The sequence below is a fragment of the Cantharellus anzutake genome (genome assembly GCF_015039405.1).
Source record: "Cantharellus anzutake strain C23 chromosome Unknown EI90scaffold_247, whole genome shotgun sequence".
Classification (NCBI taxonomy): domain Eukaryota; kingdom Fungi; phylum Basidiomycota; class Agaricomycetes; order Cantharellales; family Hydnaceae; genus Cantharellus; species Cantharellus anzutake.
Window position 1 is genome coordinate 77,413 of NW_024067197.1, and position 17,594 is coordinate 95,006.

Sequence of the window (17,594 nt, forward strand, 5' to 3'; positions counted from 1 at the left end):
TATTAGGCTGAGGTGGTTATTTCAACACACCCCCTTCACATTGGATTGACCATGTGATCCACATGTGACCCAAACCACCGGGGTTCCAACAACCCGTGAGCCGTCACCCCCTGAATTTATATTCAGGCCGGACTTACTGCTAATCTCCTACATGTCCACATCATGTGGTCTGAAGCAGCCGGATTTGGGTTCTTAGTGCTCTGAGCTACCCCCTGAAACTTTGTCAGGCCGGCTAATTTAATGCGTAACTTCATGTGCCCAGCTCACGTGGCAGCAACCGGATTTGGGTGTGCTCAGTGTATTCCGCAGAATGTCCACCATGTTGGGATGCAACTAGAGGCAATCTCAACCGAGGTAAGAGAGCTCTCATCATTTCTCAAACTCTGTGATGAGTTCCCTCATTTCTAGTCAGCTAGGACAATCCACTGCATGGACATCATCCTCTGAGAGTAGATCCATAGATGGTGGTTTATGACTGAGGCATGCCCCAGGGTTTTTTGTGGGGGTTTGAATGGGAGGAAGTTGGAAGGAAATGAATTCCCTGATGGACAGGGTTTTGTGAGGGAAGTAGGGTCTGATGAGAAATGCAGGAAGATTTTTGTATGTGATAGCTTCATCAGCACAAGAAGCAATGTGGCAAGCAAGAGAAAATCCATCCATAATGCCACCCAGAAAAGAAACCACGTAAATTTTGAGAATGGTGTAACAGAACACGAGATTTTCAGTTCAATTATTATTTTCAAATTCTCTGGCCAGGCACTTCCGTTGTCACGCTGTTCCTGGCTCCCAGTTGGCTGTCACACTAAATTCAGGCCTGCCGGTTGAATGTCCGACATAAAATTTTGTCATGGTCCAAAACCATCCGGTTGTTGGTCATGTGTGTACAGTATTCCAACTGATCCAAGTTCAAGCCCTGCATGTGATAATCATTTAATGTTAGTGGCACGAATCTCACTCTGTCTTAGTCCCATACCTCCATTAAATCGAAAACTGGGTTTCAAACAGCCCAATAGAATGTGAGCTGCAACAGTGGTGGGCCATGGCAAAGCATGGCTCACAGAAAGATTTTCAGTTTTTGTTGACTTGCTGTTTCAATCAGACTCGTACCCAGCCATCTCCGCTATGTGGACACGCAAAATCTTGACTAAGCGGTTGTTATATTACAATTCAGTTATAAAGTCACGTTCAAGTACAAAAGTGTATTACAATATAAAAGTCACATGTGACAGACATAAACACAAGTCCGATCACCTACTCCGGGAACCAACTTGCGACACTTTGCTCTGACGACTGGTGCAAAATGGCAGTGGCAGTACCACTCGGCAATTGCCGAGTTCGACACAACAGAAAGGGATTGCGGACATGTGAAGTTCCCACAAAAACATAAGTCGCACAATGGATCTTTTGGTGTTAACCCATGCAGTCTTGTACCCAACCCAACCCATAGCGCTTGGGGAGCACCTTGAGGGCTGTGAAATTAACACCTGGGCATGGGCGGAAAATCAACCCTTACATTGCTCCAGTTCATGCTCAGTAGTATAGGTGGCACAGCGTGAGCTAGCAATATGACCTTTTTTGGCTGTGTATGTTCGATTCTCAGCCGGTAAAACTTTGTTTTTTCTCATTCCTTGCTCTTTAGTGTGCACAAATTTTACAACTATTCCACAGGAGAACACAAAAAAGTTGTACCAAGTGAGAATCGAACATACACAGCCAAAAAAGGTTATATTGCTAGCTCACGCTGTGCCACCGATACTACTGAGCATGAACTGTATTTTAGGAGCAATGTAATATATAAGGGTTGATTTTCCGCTCATGCCCAGGTGTTAATTTCACAGCCCTCAAGGTGCTCCCCAAGCGCTATGGGTTGGGTTGGGTACAAGACCGCATGGGTTAACACCAAAAGATCCATTGTGCGACTTATGTTTTTGTGGGAACTTCACATGTCCGCAATCCCTTTCTGTTGTGTCGAACTCGGCAATTGCCGAGTGGTACTGCCACTGCCATTTTGCACCAGTCGTCAGAGCAAAGTGTCGCGAGTTGGTTTCCGGAGTAGGTGATCGGACTTGTGTTTATGTCCGTCGCATGTGACTTTTATATTGTAATACACTTTTGTACTTGAACGTGACTTTATAACTGAATTGTAATATAACAACCGCTTAGTCGAGATTTTGCACGTCCACATAGCAGAGACGGCTGGGTACGAGTCTGCGTTTGGTTGTAACACTTGGTAATCATTGTCACCCGTTGTAACACTCACAAAGAGTTGAAATGTGTTGAGACGATTGGGAAGTGTTACAATGCCTCGAAGCATTGGAATACATAATCAGGCACGTGTTGAAAGCGTTAAAACGGTATGTGCCGTGGAGAAGCTTTGTAACGCCCGATAACACGTCACAATGCTTGGACGGTGTTTTCCGACAACACTTAGCAATTCCAAAAAACAACCCACAAGAGGCGCACCGAGGATGAGAGGTTGAAGGCGGATTAAATGGCCTAGCGCCTCTCTCCTTCCCTCTGATGACCGATAAGCCCCAGGACTAAACCCTTATGCCCAGTAGGTGTGCTATTCATCTGTTCTGACTGCGAGGAGAGGAAAGCGGCCCCGATCAATCTGTTTACCGTTGTTTGGTTCGAAAAAGTTCCTCGTTTCTCGTTTCCACGTTTCTTAGTCCCCATCTTTAGCCCCTGAAGGCAGCATGGCCGACCGAATTCGCTGGGTAGCATCAGGGGCTAGGGTAGGGGTTAGGCTTCCTTCTTTTTCTCTTCTTTCCTCCCTTTTTGGTCCGGCTACCTCCCGCTTCGCATACCATGGGTGCTTTTAGAATTACTGGGTTGACCCTGATGGGAGCGGATGTTCACCTTAGGCTTTCGGTTCACGGCGTTGGGTAAGTTACTCATTCCGACGTCAGTAGGTCATGCTGTGATAAGTCGGCACGGGTAACCTACCTTCGGTTCGCTTGACATTTAGGGGTGCTGACCCGTCTCTTGTTACTTTGGCAGCCGTTGTTCGTAACGCGCCAGTAAATTCGTACCCAGGGTCGCTCAAACGATTATGCCCCCAGCGGGGTGTAGTCGGCCATGTAGCCACCAGCTCAGGGAGCCTGGTTGCATAGTGCTGAGCAGGTCCTCACCAAGGCCTGAAGGACCGGGCTTCGTATAAGGATACCGATGAATAATGAGGGTCCGCCGCCTGGCATGCGATGTCCAAGTCGCTGGAACGTATGTAAAAAGGTTGTTCCCCCGCACATTACGCCTTCGTACTAACGGGAGCCAATTTAGACCCCGAGATCCCGATTGCTACGTTTCGTGTCACCCTGCGATCGCTGTGAACGAGATATCCCAGTTGTCGTGAATCCCGGTGGGGCGATCTCCGGGCATTTTTTACCCCCGCTGTTGGGCAAGCAACGCGCAGTTAGGCCCCAATCCCAGCATGGAAGGGATCCAAATTTTCTATGCCATCCAAGCATGCCCTCTCCGTATTCCCGCATCGTACCGTTCGAATTCTTCGCCTCCTACGCATTTCTATATCGTCCTGCTTGAAAAAAGAAACGGAAATTCACTTCAGACAGTAACAGCACCAGTGCACGGCGTTTCTCATCAATCGTCTGCTCGGTGGCGAGATCAACGCTGAGGATGGGGCGTCTGCTCTGATCGATTTTGGAGACATGAGGGAAGGATGGATGCCGTCAGTCCGCATGCGGGCCTAAGGGCGTATGGCATCGGGGTCACCTGGCCTCACGGCGAGCGTGTGCAGGGGTCGGAGTCGCTAAGCGCTTGTTTGGACTTAGATGCCCCTCGATGACGTGGTACGCGAGGTTACGTTGGTCGAGAAAACGAGAACTACCGGCGTATTTTCAGGAAGCGTAGGATATGGGTTGGGGACAGACGGCAGTCGCCCAGGATCATCCGGTTTAATAAGCGGGCAAGGCAAAGGGAGTTGCAAGTTCAGCTGCGTCAGACTCCCCCACGTCGCATGGCCTCCTTAACCTCCAGCCCACCATACGGCGCAGCCAGGTGGCCGTTTCGGCTATTGCCGGTGGAATTTTCCACCCTAGGGCGTTGCTTGTAATACCCGCAAGTAATACGGTCGGTTTTCCTCGACAAGCGATGGAGCCTGAGGCCTGTTTCTTCCTTCCACCGCTCTATCCTTTTTAGCGGGTAATCATGGCAATCGTTTCACCTACAACGCGTGTTTTTGTTCTATTACGTACCTCAGGCCACCGGCCATGGTTCCTAGCCCGTATTCCTGCAAATTTAGGTCCCGCTCTGGCGCAGGGTCCTCTGTACCCTATTTCCCATTCCGACCGTATGGCAATAGAATTTCGGCTCGCTCCGCTACAACGCGCGCCATAAGACCATCCGCCTGACGCCGCATCACCGCGTCCGACTTCTTCCTCTGACTTCAATGAATCTCCGCGCATCGCCCAATGCAGCGATGTGTGTTACGTTCCGTTTTGCACGCTTTCAGATCGGGACGCCTGTGTTCATGGCGTGTGTCCAAGCCAAGAACGCGGGCGCTTGCCATCGATCCAATGAAATAGACGGCACCCCGTTGTTTTCATTTATGTAGTTCGGAAGTATGTAAGTGTAGCAATTTCTGAGAAGCGGAATGTAAACAATCCGGAGATTGCTTAATGATCAAAATCAAGGCGAATCAGTAGCGGGTACTTGCCGCACCAGGCAGCGTCCGCCAGTTATAAGTCCCCTGCCATCTATATTTAACCGCATTCCGGAAGGAACGTTCTACTGGACGTCCAATGGAATACGCAGGCGTTTGTTTGTGAGAAACCCGGACGTAATCCACAGGAACCCCGTACCAGTCCCCTGGTTCAATGAGATTCGCAACCAAGATGCATCCGGTAGCTCATGCAAAGAAAATAAACAAACAACCGAATTCCATTTAAAACCTCTGAGATAGGGCCTCTTTGTACGGCCCTCACTTATTACTTCGACGGCATTGCTGCTACTGACAGCGTTTGACAGGAGGGTGGACGATGGCAGGACATCCTTCAACGCTTCTCCAAAAGTGAGTGTTTCTTCGTGAACGCCAGCATCCGCTCATTCCCTCTTCAGGCAGCCTCGCCAAGCAGCAAAGTTCAAGCGTACTCTGCGTAGCGAGGTGTTCCATGGTAAGGCTTATTGTGAAGGTGGAGGTGAGGACGAGGACGAGGAGGACGCAAATGAAGAAGAGGACAAGGATGACGGCGAGTATGAGGATGACAAGGGTGAGGACGAGGACGAGGGTGAGGGCAAGGGGATGGACTTGGGTCCTGCCGATACTGCCGGGCCTTCCAACCAAGCACAAAACCTCATCATCCCCCCCGAATTTGAACGCCTTCAATTAGGGATTGATCCCCAACATAGGGTCGTTGTGTGTCAGGGATGTGGAGTGGTTATCCGTCGTCAAGGCTTAAAGGGGCATGTGGAAGTAAACCATAGCCAGCTCGGTCACCTTCCTCCTAATCTCGAGGACATCCTAGACGATCTAGGAGTCCCAGCTGAGATTATCCCTCCCAAGTCCAAAGTGGCCCCTCTTCCATTCATTCAGGTCACGCAAGGTTGGATGTGTGCAGTCCCAGGGTGTGGGTTTGCTGGTCTGAAGGAAAGGTCCATGCGGACAAACCACAAAAAACACCACCAGTCAGGCTTCAAGCTCATTCCAAGCAAAGTGCAAACGGTACTGCCTGGGAATCAAGGCCATCAGACTTGGCCTGTAGATGAGAGGTATATGGCACTCCGTGCTACGGAGGCTGATGTGGGATTATTTTTCAAGGACCTTTTTAAGAAGGAGGAGTTGCGGTGGAAGCCAACGACGATGGAAGCTTCCTGTGATCCACGACACGTGAACCCCTTCCTGTCTGTTGTTGGGTGGACACAGCAGACGGAGAACCTCCCATTCAGAGAGCTAAATGAGATCACTGTGGCTCCAGCGGCTGAAGCCGATCCCCCGTGGTTACTAGCGCTCCGTCTCCCTGTGAAAGGGTATTTCAATCGCGTCCGATCCATGGTTGCATCCACCTCTCCTCTCATCCGGCGATGGGTCAACAGCACAACCCAGTGAGTCGCTACCGGTGTTTCATTTCCCTGCATGAAACTCATGCTATTCTAGCTCCATTGAAAACATCCCCTTTACCTCCTTTCAGAACCCCGAAACATCGAAGAGGTATGAGACCCTGGCTTTACGCCTAATAGCATTTGCTCTTCGATACTGTTGCATAAAGGAGGAGGTCTCCCACCTCCCCATCAATCTCACCATAGACCAACGGGAGAAAACGCAACGGATGTGCCAAGCCCTCCAATCAACGAGCTCAAGGCAGGATAGCCAATGGGACGACTTGGTCCATGGCATTCTTTATTCTTTCCTCTTCTCTACTAGCACCAAGGCGCTGCAAGAGTCGGAGAGGGACCCCATCCGAGTTTTTGTTATGTTACTGAATCTCAACCCTAACACCGGTGGGTTTGCATCCTGTGGAGCAATAAGTGGGAAGATGTCAGGGCTGCTAAACATCTTCCGGTTGGTGGCAATCAAGCAGATTAGATCTGCTTCTGCTGATCAGGAGGTGGAGGATGTGGCCCAGAGTAAGGAGTTTTTGTAAGTATTTTTGCTCTGTGTACTCCAAGCACTCACACATTTTTTTAAAGGGAGTGTACCAAACTTTGCACCCGTTGGCTGCGTTCAGGGGAACCTAGCCCATTTGATACAGTGCTCTCCTTGGACCGTCATGCTGCAATGGTGTCCATGAGTGGAGGGGAGGGATTGGCGACGGTGACATGGAGTGAGGACAACCGGTCAATGAAGGTCAAGGGTCGGTTGGTCAGGCTGGATGACATCCCAACTCTTTATGGGGGAATCCTGGAGAGCATTAGGGACAAGATGCAATTACTTTCCCTGGGGGCAGACCTGAGCTTCCCAATAGATAGTTCCCGAATCACGGATGACCTCCAAGTCAGGGACCCCAACTACAGCTTCCTGTCAGATCCAAAGATCAGGGATATCAAAGATCGTGTGCTGATTTCGCTGGACAAGCAGGAATGGTTTGCCCAGGGGCCCGATAGCAGGCTCACATGGAATCGGGCAAGATTGGCCAGGTGGATGGAGACAGCACAGGAACTGAACACGCTGTTCCTCATTGCAATGCATGTGGGAGGAGGACAACCAGCAAGGGGGACCGAGATCTTAGGCATACTGATAAGGAATCGCCAGAATTGTAGACGGAACTTGTTTGCATTTCCTGATGGAGTGACCTCCATTATTGAGTACAGTAAAGTAAGTGGGAGGGTTGAACCAGGGTGGTAATCGGTCCTGACCTCCTTAATAGAACAACTCAGTGACTAAGCGAATTAAGCCTGTTGCACGGTATATGCATGAAGATCTTTCTATCCTCCTCCTCCAGTACCTGATATTCATCAGGACTGTTGAAGAAGAATTTTCTGGTTTCCTTTGGGGGGAGCAGGCAAGGGAAAGCCTGCATTATTACCTGTTCTATGCAGGGAAGGGTATGATGGTGGACACACCCTTCATGAGTAGGGTACTGAGAGAGCAAACATCACACTTCCTCCAATCAGCCATGGATGTGTCAACCTACAGACACATGGCTGCTGCCATTGGCCGGAAGCTGCAAGTTGGTGTCATTGATCCACAGGAAGATGACACAACTACGGGGAATGATGCTCAGGCTGGTCGGTTGACTATAACATCAGAGAAGATTTATGGTCTTCAGAACAAAGAACTCGGCAGTGTTAATGATCGCACACTGGCTCTCTTCCATGCCACCAGCAGGTTGTGGCACCAAAAGGTTCTTGGCCTGGATGTAAAAGGTCCTGTGGCAAATTTGAAGGAGATCCTGGAGGCTGCTGAAGCAGGCACAAGCCTTCCAGGAGAGGAAGATGACAATGAGCTATCGGCCCTGACCTTACGCAAAGCTATAAAGGAAGTAATCCATCAAGAGATCTTGCCAGCCCTCAAAGCAACAATCCACCAAGAGATTAGGTTTGAGCTTAAGGCAGCAATCCATGAAGAATTTATGCCTGAGCTCAAAGCTGTCATTGGCCAAGAGGTGGTACCTGGACTCAAGGAGATCACCCATGGCTTGGAGCATCGCCTCACTGCACAGTTGGATAAGGTCTTTATGTCTATGAACATGCCAGGGGTGGCTTTTTCCACTAATCCAACATACACCACCTCTTCCCTTCTACCAACTCCCCCATCTGGAATGGTAGGTTTAGCCTTTCTTTTATGAGATGGATATTCAGATGGTGCTTTTCAAAGGATGTAGATGCTTCACAACAGGAACAACTACCTGTCATTGGGTCAAAAATTGGGGAAGACAAGTCAGGACCCAGTTGGAGCTCTTTCCCCCTTGAAAAACTGCCTCACTCAGGAACACTTCCTAGTTCTCTGCTGACCCCCATTTCCTTAGGCCAGTGGAATGCAGGCCATCATCCTCCACACCACCATATCCCTGTTTCTAATCCTGTTGACAGGACAAGAGAGCCAAGTTCCCCCCTAGGCCTTCATGCACTTTCTAGGTTGTCTCCAGGAAAGAGGAAGGGTTTGCATGGGGACAACCCTGCTGCTCCAAAGAAAAAAAGGAAGGCTACCCATGAAACCCACCACTTGCACAGTGCCAATCCAGAAGCTGTGAGGGAAAATGCAGTGCAAAGGGAAGATGGTCATAAGCTGGAACATTCGGGGTCTGTCCCTCAGTATTGTAAGTAGCAGGCCAGGAAATGAGGTAGGTTGACTGATGTTTTTTCTTCAACCTAGCCACTATTCGATGGAAAGCACTTTATAGTATGTTTTGTTTTTAAATAAACATGTTGCACTTTTTCTGACCCTTTCTTTTTTCAGAACCTACTCCCTAGTTTCCAGCTATAGAGTGGCAGTCACCTTTTCATGCCAGGTTATTGTTTTTCCTGATCTATAATATCTATGAAATATATCTACATTTATCATGAAATACAAATTACATTCATAAGAGGGGAGTGGGAGAAGATTATTAGGATTGCACTGGATAACTTGTAGTGAAGCAATAATAACAAATGGAGAGCATGTTTGTATGATCCCATTGCAAAAAACCTGATGGAAATGGTTGAAAACCGAGAGAGATACAAGCAGTGGCCCATTCCAGTCTGCCTCATACAGGCTGTTGGATGATGCCTGCCAGTAATATAAGGTGGAGAGGATGTTTGTATGAGCTCATTAAAATGAAAACTGAATTTGAATTGACAGAGATATGAACCTATATGGTTTATTTGTAAAACCTGTTTTGTGATGTGCACCAATAATAGGGGGTTTCATGGTTAGCTAAACATGTCTAAACAGCAGTCCAAACTCAAAACCTAAACTGATGTCAAACTGAAACCATGTGACGAAAATGATAGTTTTGCCAGTTTAGCTGTTGGGGCTCACTCAGCCCAACTGGTCTAGACTGATACTAGTTGCAATACAGTAGTACAGTTGTCCCCCATCACATCCCTTCATCCTGTCCCCACATGCTTGGTCACTCCCATACCACCAAGGGGCCATAAACATAACAATGAAGATCCCCAGCCAGAGGACCAGAGGCAGGCACTGAAATGGGTACTCAACAGCACTGAAACAAAACCCGCAATGGATGTGAAGGAAGAAAAGCTCAAGGCACTTCACAATTTGTGTCTGAGCCGATGAGGGTGGATGTACACCACAAGGTTCTGTGGGGTGAAAACCCTGAGTGGACATGGTGGCTTGTCTGGTACCTTGAAGAACATGAAGATGTGCATTTAAAACTCTTCAGCAACTCACAGAAGAAAGCTGTGGCCCAGGACAGGAAGAAAGTTTGTAGCTGTCAGGGACAGCTCGAGAGAGGCGGGGTAGCAGTGTAGCGGCATAGCACTTGGTGCTGGTGGCCCGGATGGCAGCAGGGCGGTGAGACCATATGGTGGGCAGCCCCTACTCGGGCTTATGTCCCTACGTGGCTTCTCAGACTGAAGCAGGAGTGAGAAGAAGGCTGCTTCTTTGGTCCTGTTTTGGCTTAGTTTATATACATGTGAAAATGGGTCACATGGAAGTGCCATGTCAGCCCCGGACTAGGCTGGGTTTTTGCGGGTGGCTCCATGGTTGACCCTGGGTGTCAGAGAGAGGAAGTACAAGTAAGGATGTGCGGCATGTCCAGCGTTGCAGTACCCATGTGTGCCTGGCATCGGACATGTCCATGCTACAGGTGTAGGAGAGAAGGGAAGGTCATCCTTATAAAGATAGAGAAGTGGAAGGGAAAAGAGGGAAGAACAGAAAGGAGGAAAAGGAGAAGAAGAGGAGGGGAGCGGCATGGCCTGACAGTAGCCAGTCTGGGTGCAGGTGTGCTGAATCTCAAGCTTATACTTATGTGATAACTAGGTTACAAATGGTCAGCTGAAAACTTAACTACTATCCAATCCTTGCTGAAGCCATTTTTGACATCAAAGATGAGCCTGTGCAAGAATCTTTTCTGTTAACAAAGCCCATTATATGTCAGGGCACAAACCCTGACTAGCCCGGACCCGGACCCGGATCTGCACCTGCACCCGCACCTGCAAGTGCACTTCTGCCCCGCATGCCCCACATGCCGCATGCTCCGGGCCCGGTTCCCATCCTTCCACATATCCCCGGAAGTTTTCGCCATATTGGGGCCACTGTGGGAAAGTGAGAAGTTAACCTTCTTCTCACTTTCTTACCCACAGTAGGCAAGTGTCAGAAATGGCGCTCGTGGTATTCGCAGGAAGCGGAGCGGAGTGTGGCAGCATGAGTGAACACTTAGCTAATATTGCTACTCCATTGCAAGGCGTCGTGGGGGATGGGACTTCAGCTTCAACGACTTAACTAGAGCATTGCGCCACGTGTTCTAGGCTGTCCTGTATTTCAAGTTAGCGGGAGGGACCTTGCAGCAACATTGGCTCAAGCGAGGGTAAGCTTAAAGGCGGAATTAAGATGAGAGGACTTTGGGGGGATTTCTAGTCGATATTCGAACTGAGGTAAGAGGTAGTACTTTACAAGATATAAATATGAAACAGGAACAGAGAAGGGGCCGGTCGGTCCGGCACGGGAATGGGAGCGGAATAATGAGTGCGACAAAACTAACAATCTACGAGAACCAGGGAAAGGGAACAGAAGGAATGAATGGGAGTGAAAAGTGAATGGACAAAGGATGGCGAAGTGGATAGAGATGGCAAACTAGGCACCAATATAGTGGTGGATCAAATGTCAATGTAGGAGCGGATCAACAGCAACAGTATCGGTCACTAGTAAGTTAAGCGAATGAATAAGAATAGAACGATGGCGGCCGAATGTCAGGGGAACTAAAGTGGTGATGGGAAAGGGGGAGGAGCTGCTATGGGACCATGGACAGAGGCCACTATTGGTGCTGCTGGGTGATGGGCAATGGGCATGAACAACAGGCGCAAGAATGGTGATGGGGTGTAAGTGACAGAAGTAGTGCAAAGATGGGGGCATTGCAAGCGGGGTAGCAAAGCACAAGGGGGGGGAACGGGGGCAAAGGATAGGGAATGGATGTGCGGCACAGTGGCACAGCGGCACAGCAGTACACCAACCTACCACCACCACCACCTGAACCTCTACTACTTCACACCACACCTACTCCCACCCAACAGGATGAGAAACGAAAAAGGGGGCCAGCAAGCGGCTTCCTTGGACGGGATCAAGACCAAACTGAAAACTCAACTGGGACTCGGCGTCCTATAACTCTGTGTGGATCTCCCTGAGGACACTGTGAGGCTTCCTTGCCTCCCTCAAGACTACTGCACTTGACTACGCCTCCAGCACACTTCACTTTGTGACCAGATCTAAACATAGTGGAGGGGAAATCTCTGTTACAAATGTAACTGGCTAATATTATATACAAACGACCCTGCAAACACGTCTGCGAGCTTCCAGCATGTTCCATATGACTCATCTGGTCACGTCGCAAGAGATAATAGAATAGGAAACACAATATCACAAGCAACAAATTATAAAACAATAGAAAGTGGCCACAGAAAAACCCACCTGCATCTCCAGCCCAAACCACTCGACACAACTGCGCTCCCTTTACGTCAACCAACTTGCCTAAACTACAGCTATCCAACGCAACAAACTGCATCCAATTTGATGGAGAATTGAGTGAGATAGCGTTGAGGTGGGGAATATCCGGCACATTTTTCCTAACTTTCCAACCACATGTCGCCATAATCCCAAAATTGGCACATCCTCCCGACCAGTCATACCATGAACAATGAATATTTTTTTGAAGCCTGAGGGATGCCAGGGACCATCTGTGCACCCCATTTCCCACGCATGCGCAACAAACATGTGACATGCATCGCGATACACAACTGGAATCTGTGTATCTCTGTCAATACCTCACCGATTCTCCTCATGTAACATGCGTCAGAATCGCCTCGACATCCTCTACCATCCATACTATGACCTCGTCACCTAATTCCTAGTCAACTTTCCACTGTAGGATTTTCTAACATTTTATCCTGCATGTGAGACCCGATATATTGCCTGTTCTGGGGTGTCTGTGGCCACCACCCCTACAGTGTTGCGGGGCCATGACAGCAAGTGTATTCTACATTGCCTTTATCTATACACTTTCTTACCCACAGTAGTCCTGCCCTGAGATGGGCTGTGTTTACAGGTTGGACTGTGGACTGTAGAGAGGGGTCATGGGGACCCAGGGTCTGTCCCCTGACATTATAGTACATCAGTAATGGGGTGCCTTGCAACATGAGTGAGTGTATGCAGTTTTATAGCATTTTCCTCAGTGACAGTTTAGGTTGGGGCAGCTGTACAGTAGACTAAAGAAATCTAAGCATGTCACTGGAACAGGAGTAAAGCATGATGAGGCAAATGCTAATAATTTGCATGGTGAGTTCCCTGGTGGCTGACTACATGCTCTCCCCCATTCTGTCAAAAACCCTGAACAAAGGTAACGTGTGTGAGTCCGAATGCAGGTGGGGCTCAACTAGAGGGGTTCCGAGAGCTCCAGTAGTGAACCGAAGCTTCTCCAGGAAGCCCGAGTCTGCTGGGTGGTACAAGAGGCTCTAAGAAGGACACGGCCTCAGCAACTTGGAGGGAGCACTGTGCCTCTGTTATGTCTCAGTTAGTTTTTTCATTTCATGTGTCTGAGGTATCTTGTAGGAGGGGGTCAGGATTCACTCATAGAGGGACTTGGGGTAAGTTTTAGTCGAGATTAGAACTGAGGTACAATGGGTTCTAATCTACAGGTATATATAGAGGGGGGAGGAGAAGGACTTTAGTCAAAGTCTGAGTAATACTGACAAACACCGAAAGGTCCCAAACGATATCTTTAACAGGGAACTGAGGTGTCGGGTTGAGGAGGGTGGAGTAGAAGGCCGGAGGATAAATGGGAACGAGAAATGGGTAAGGGGAAGTTAGCTGACTGAATGGAAAGAAGACAACAGTCGTACTACAAATGGGAGGTGACTAATTTATGATGATGTGAGCAGGATTACCAGAGGATGCGGGTAGCTCCAAAGCCGGAGTTACATATCTGAAGGATGTTGGGTGACTCCATTAAATGAAATGGGAGGGGGAATGGTTTTGAGGTATGTCACACGATGTTGGAGATCCATTGGGAGGTCAGAGCAAATCCGGAGTCTCCGAATGTTCTGACTTGGGACCGAGCTTCCGGGATGGGAGTGGTCAAGGGTGAGTGTGCCAAAATCCAGGCTGGAGCTGAGACAGTTGGGATGGAAGGTGATGATGGGAAGTGGGGAGGTATGGTGTAGGGGGTGATGAGGTTGTTAGGAAGGTGTAGTGAGGTGGGAGAGTGCGGGGTCAGGATTCCGGGATATGAGACATTCCACTGACATGACCTGAAAGAACAAATTCTAGATGAGTTTCCATGGTTTGACATCCTTGATTCCTGGTGGGATGGCCAACCAAAGTATTCTGATGTGTTGATTTCAAACTCATCAGCACCAGGAAAAGAATTGTCTGCTGCATATGAGAAGTTGCTGGATGAATCTACTGACTCTCCCAATCACCCTTCCTCCATTCTGCTCAGTGATAAGGGAGGTGGCAGTGAGGCCGCTCTATATGGTCAAAGTGATCCTGAGGTATATTTTGTATCTCTATTTGAATTACTGAAACAATTTTCACAACTTTGTAGAAGGATGGAGCAGACCTCTCTTCTCACACTCTGATGAACCTCTCTTCACCATTCAGCTCTCCAGCAATCCATACACCAACTTTGTCCCCCAAGTTTGATCCAGAACCCATTGACCAAAAACTGAAAATGGCCAAAATGCCATCACCACCATTAACACTTATTAACACACCCTTCCATCCAGTTCCCCAGTTCCATCACATTCCCTTCAGCAAAAGGACAGCAAGCATGACATCCTTGGTGAATTCCATCTAGCGACTAAGCATGATCAGGAGCAAGCAGCAGTTGAGGCTCAGTATGGACACCTGCTCCAGCTACAATGCCAGGCTGTACATTCACCACTGCCTGGACCTTCAAATGGTGTTGCTCCAATTTCTCATTCTCCAGCCTTCAGCCTGATTTGGGGACATACAAATAGTGCCTCTTGGACATGATGGTGCTTCTGTTGAGCAGGTGACTCACCAGAAACTGCTGCTTCACTATTCCCCCAAGTGAAACCACTAACTGGCTCACAATCATCCCCCTCATCCAGTTGATTGACCAGTCCATCACGAACCCACTCCCAGAAGTCAGCCTCTTCCCCTGCCCCTTCATACTGTGCAGCAAGGGTGTGAATCATAATGCATGTACATACCCATGCCAGCATGAGTGCATGATCACAGGCAGAGTTGATCTGCTGGCAGAGTCCCTGCAATGACTGGAATCAGCCCTTGATGTAGCCAACAGCATTGTAAGGGGTTGGTGTAGGTTCCAACCCCAGTTCTCCTCAATCCTCAGGTCGTCAATAAAGTTGAGCTGTATGGAGCTTTAATTATCAATGATGGGGAGGAAAAGGAGTTCTGTTCCTTTTCCCAAATTCCCACATTATTGTAATACATTGTTTATACATGTTTAAATCAAGACAAATATACAATAAGATAATGAATGAAGGGTGGGGTTACCACTCCTTACAAGCATGTTCTGATTGAATGTGTACCTGAATGGTATAAGTAAACAATATGCAAGAGTATAACACATGATGTACCCTAAATAAGTGGTCCCATCACTGGCAGGTGATCTCAGTAGATATGGTAGGAGAGCTTCCAGAGTTGAGGGGCTACAATGCCATCCTCGTGGTAGTGGACCGCCTGTCCAAATGTATCCATGCGGTCCCCACCATAACGACTGTAGACTTGGAGGGCATCGCACAGCTCTTCCTAGAGCACATCTGGAAGCACCACAGGCTCCCTGAGGAAATCCTCAGCGACAGAGGGACTGCCTTCGTCTCCCGCTTCTTGTCATGACCCGGCATTCCCCAGAGTCAGACACCCTCCTCCCCGACCTTTTCCCATGCCCAAACACTCCCTGCACACTCCGCTTGCCGCCTGTCATCTTCTCACCACTTCCCGCCACTTCTCAACGACCCCTCTCCTGATTGTTGTTGAATGACCTAGCGGCACAGAGTGCTGCGACCTGTTGTCCCATGTTTCGCCGCACCCTGTTATCTCGCAGCGAAGGTCACATTTGACCTTCGCTGTCTTAAACACATGCTCCTTGTTTGTTTTCCTTTCTCTTTCCTCCACCCGCAATCTCCATGAGATCTGGTGACTTATTATCTATTCAGTTCCCTAGCGCTTATATACAGCTTGTAACTATTGTGTGTACTGTAGTTCAAAATCAACTAGAACTTCCCCCTAAGCTTACCTCTGTTCCCTGTAAGACCTCTGCCTTCTGAAGTATCGGGACCGCGTTGAGAACGAGGCACAACGCTCCTCCCTGAGTCGTTGAAGCCGAAATCCCGGCCTGCTCACCTAAGTAGCCTCGACCTCGAGATCGGTGAGGTTAATCCTCAGTCGTGATTAGGACGCCTGTATCACTAGCAGCCAATGTTTGGTCACCTACGGCTATCATCGGTGAAGCTTTGCATGGTTCTGACACTTCTCCAGAGAGCTCACGGACCTCCTAGGCATCAAACTAACCCCTTCGACACCCTACCACCCCCAGATGGATGGACAGACTGAGTGGGTCAACAAAGAGATCGAAGCCTACCTCCGGATGTTCATCAATCATTGCCAGGATGACTGGGTGGACTGGCTCCCACTGGCAGAATTCTCCTACAACAACCACATTCACTCATCTACCCACTGAACTCCTTTCGAACTCGACACCAGCCAACACCCCAGAATGGGGATGGAGCCCACACACACATCCGAGGTGGAGGCTGCTGACATGTTCTCATCAAGGATGATGAAAATGCAGGAGGAGGCGAAGGCTGCACTAGAACATGCAGCAGACGAGATGGCCCATTACTATGACCAAGACCGCGAAACAGCCCCAAAGTATCAAGAAGCCGAGTCTGGCTCAGTGCCCAAAACTACATGACTGACCATCCGACCAAAAAGCTGGACCACAAATGGCTCAGCCCCTTCAAGATCATCAAAGTTGTTTCCCTGGCCACCATCAAACTCCAACTTACCGCACGACAGAAGGGAATCCACCCGGTTGTATCTGTAATGAACATCAGACCACACCACCTGGATGACATTGCAGAACGACCCACTGACCCCTGCCCAGGTCTGGAACTTGTGGATGGAGAGGAAGAGTACGAGGTCAAAAAGGTATTGGACTCTAAGTGGCTATGCCAGAAACTCTGATATCTGGTAAAGTTTGTTGGTTGGCCAAGCTCAGAGAACCAATGGCTCCAGCAGGACCACTTAGCCCATGCCCCCAACCGGATTGAGGGATTCCACAGTATGCATCCCCAAGCCCCAGGGAGAGAGAGAGAGAACCATCTGGCCGCTTCGAGGCAAAGCGGCTTAAGGAGGGGGTGATGTCAGGGCACACCCGCCTGACCCAGCTCCACCCAGGCCCACCTGGGCCCACCTCACCCACTCCCCCATTACCCATCCTTCTCCCTCCCCCTCCCTCCCTCTTCTCCTTCTCTTTCTTCCCTTTTCTCTTTTTCTTCCTTCTCCTTTATTTCATTCTCCCTTTCTGTTTATTCCTTCTATTTACACAGACCACTTTCCCTTGTATCATTGTACTGTTAACCCATCCGGCTTCCCACTATGCCTAGCACATGCACCTGCAGTGGATGCTCTCGGGACACCTGGATGGCTGCAGCTCTCTCCGAGGATGACATGGCACCCATCATGTGACCCAAGCCGCATGTACATAAATGTACCTGAAGTGGGAACTGAAGAAGTAACCTTCTTCTCACATTTTCCACTTCAGGTAAGTAGTGTAGTTCTCCCTTTTAATGACAATTCTAAAGTAATACAAAGCGGGGCAACTCAGTCTCAAGCAAATAATGCGAAAGAGAACTGAGGGAAAAAGTGATTCAAAGAGCGGTAATTCCCATGTAGTTTGGGAGCAGGATAGTCCGAAATGAATACAAAAGAATGAATAAATAGATGTGGCTGGCCGGGCGAGTTCCTCGCTCGGCCGTGGGAATGTGGCTGTACG

The 17,594-nt window shown here is 49.0% G+C and overlaps 2 protein-coding genes across 2 annotated transcripts; both read left to right on the forward strand.

The window, feature by feature from the left end:
* Positions 1-8,027: 8,027 nt before the first annotated feature.
* EI90DRAFT_3024006 (uncharacterized protein) lies at positions 8,028-8,868 on the forward strand (the record flags this gene model as incomplete). The annotated part of the gene is made up of 4 exons (XM_039057884.1): positions 8,028-8,219; positions 8,273-8,714; positions 8,771-8,797; positions 8,855-8,868. The coding sequence occupies 4 exons, from the start codon at positions 8,028-8,030 to the stop codon at positions 8,866-8,868; spliced, it is 675 nt and encodes a 224-aa protein (XP_038907704.1).
* A 4,731-nt stretch (positions 8,869-13,599) lies between these two features.
* Positions 13,600-14,405, forward strand: EI90DRAFT_3139011 (uncharacterized protein; the record flags this gene model as incomplete). Its single annotated transcript, XM_039064916.1, has 3 exons — positions 13,600-13,759; positions 13,865-14,100; positions 14,154-14,405. 3 exons carry the CDS (start codon positions 13,600-13,602, stop codon positions 14,403-14,405), a joined length of 648 nt encoding a protein of 215 aa, XP_038907705.1.
* Between the last annotated feature and the right edge of the window lie 3,189 nt (positions 14,406-17,594).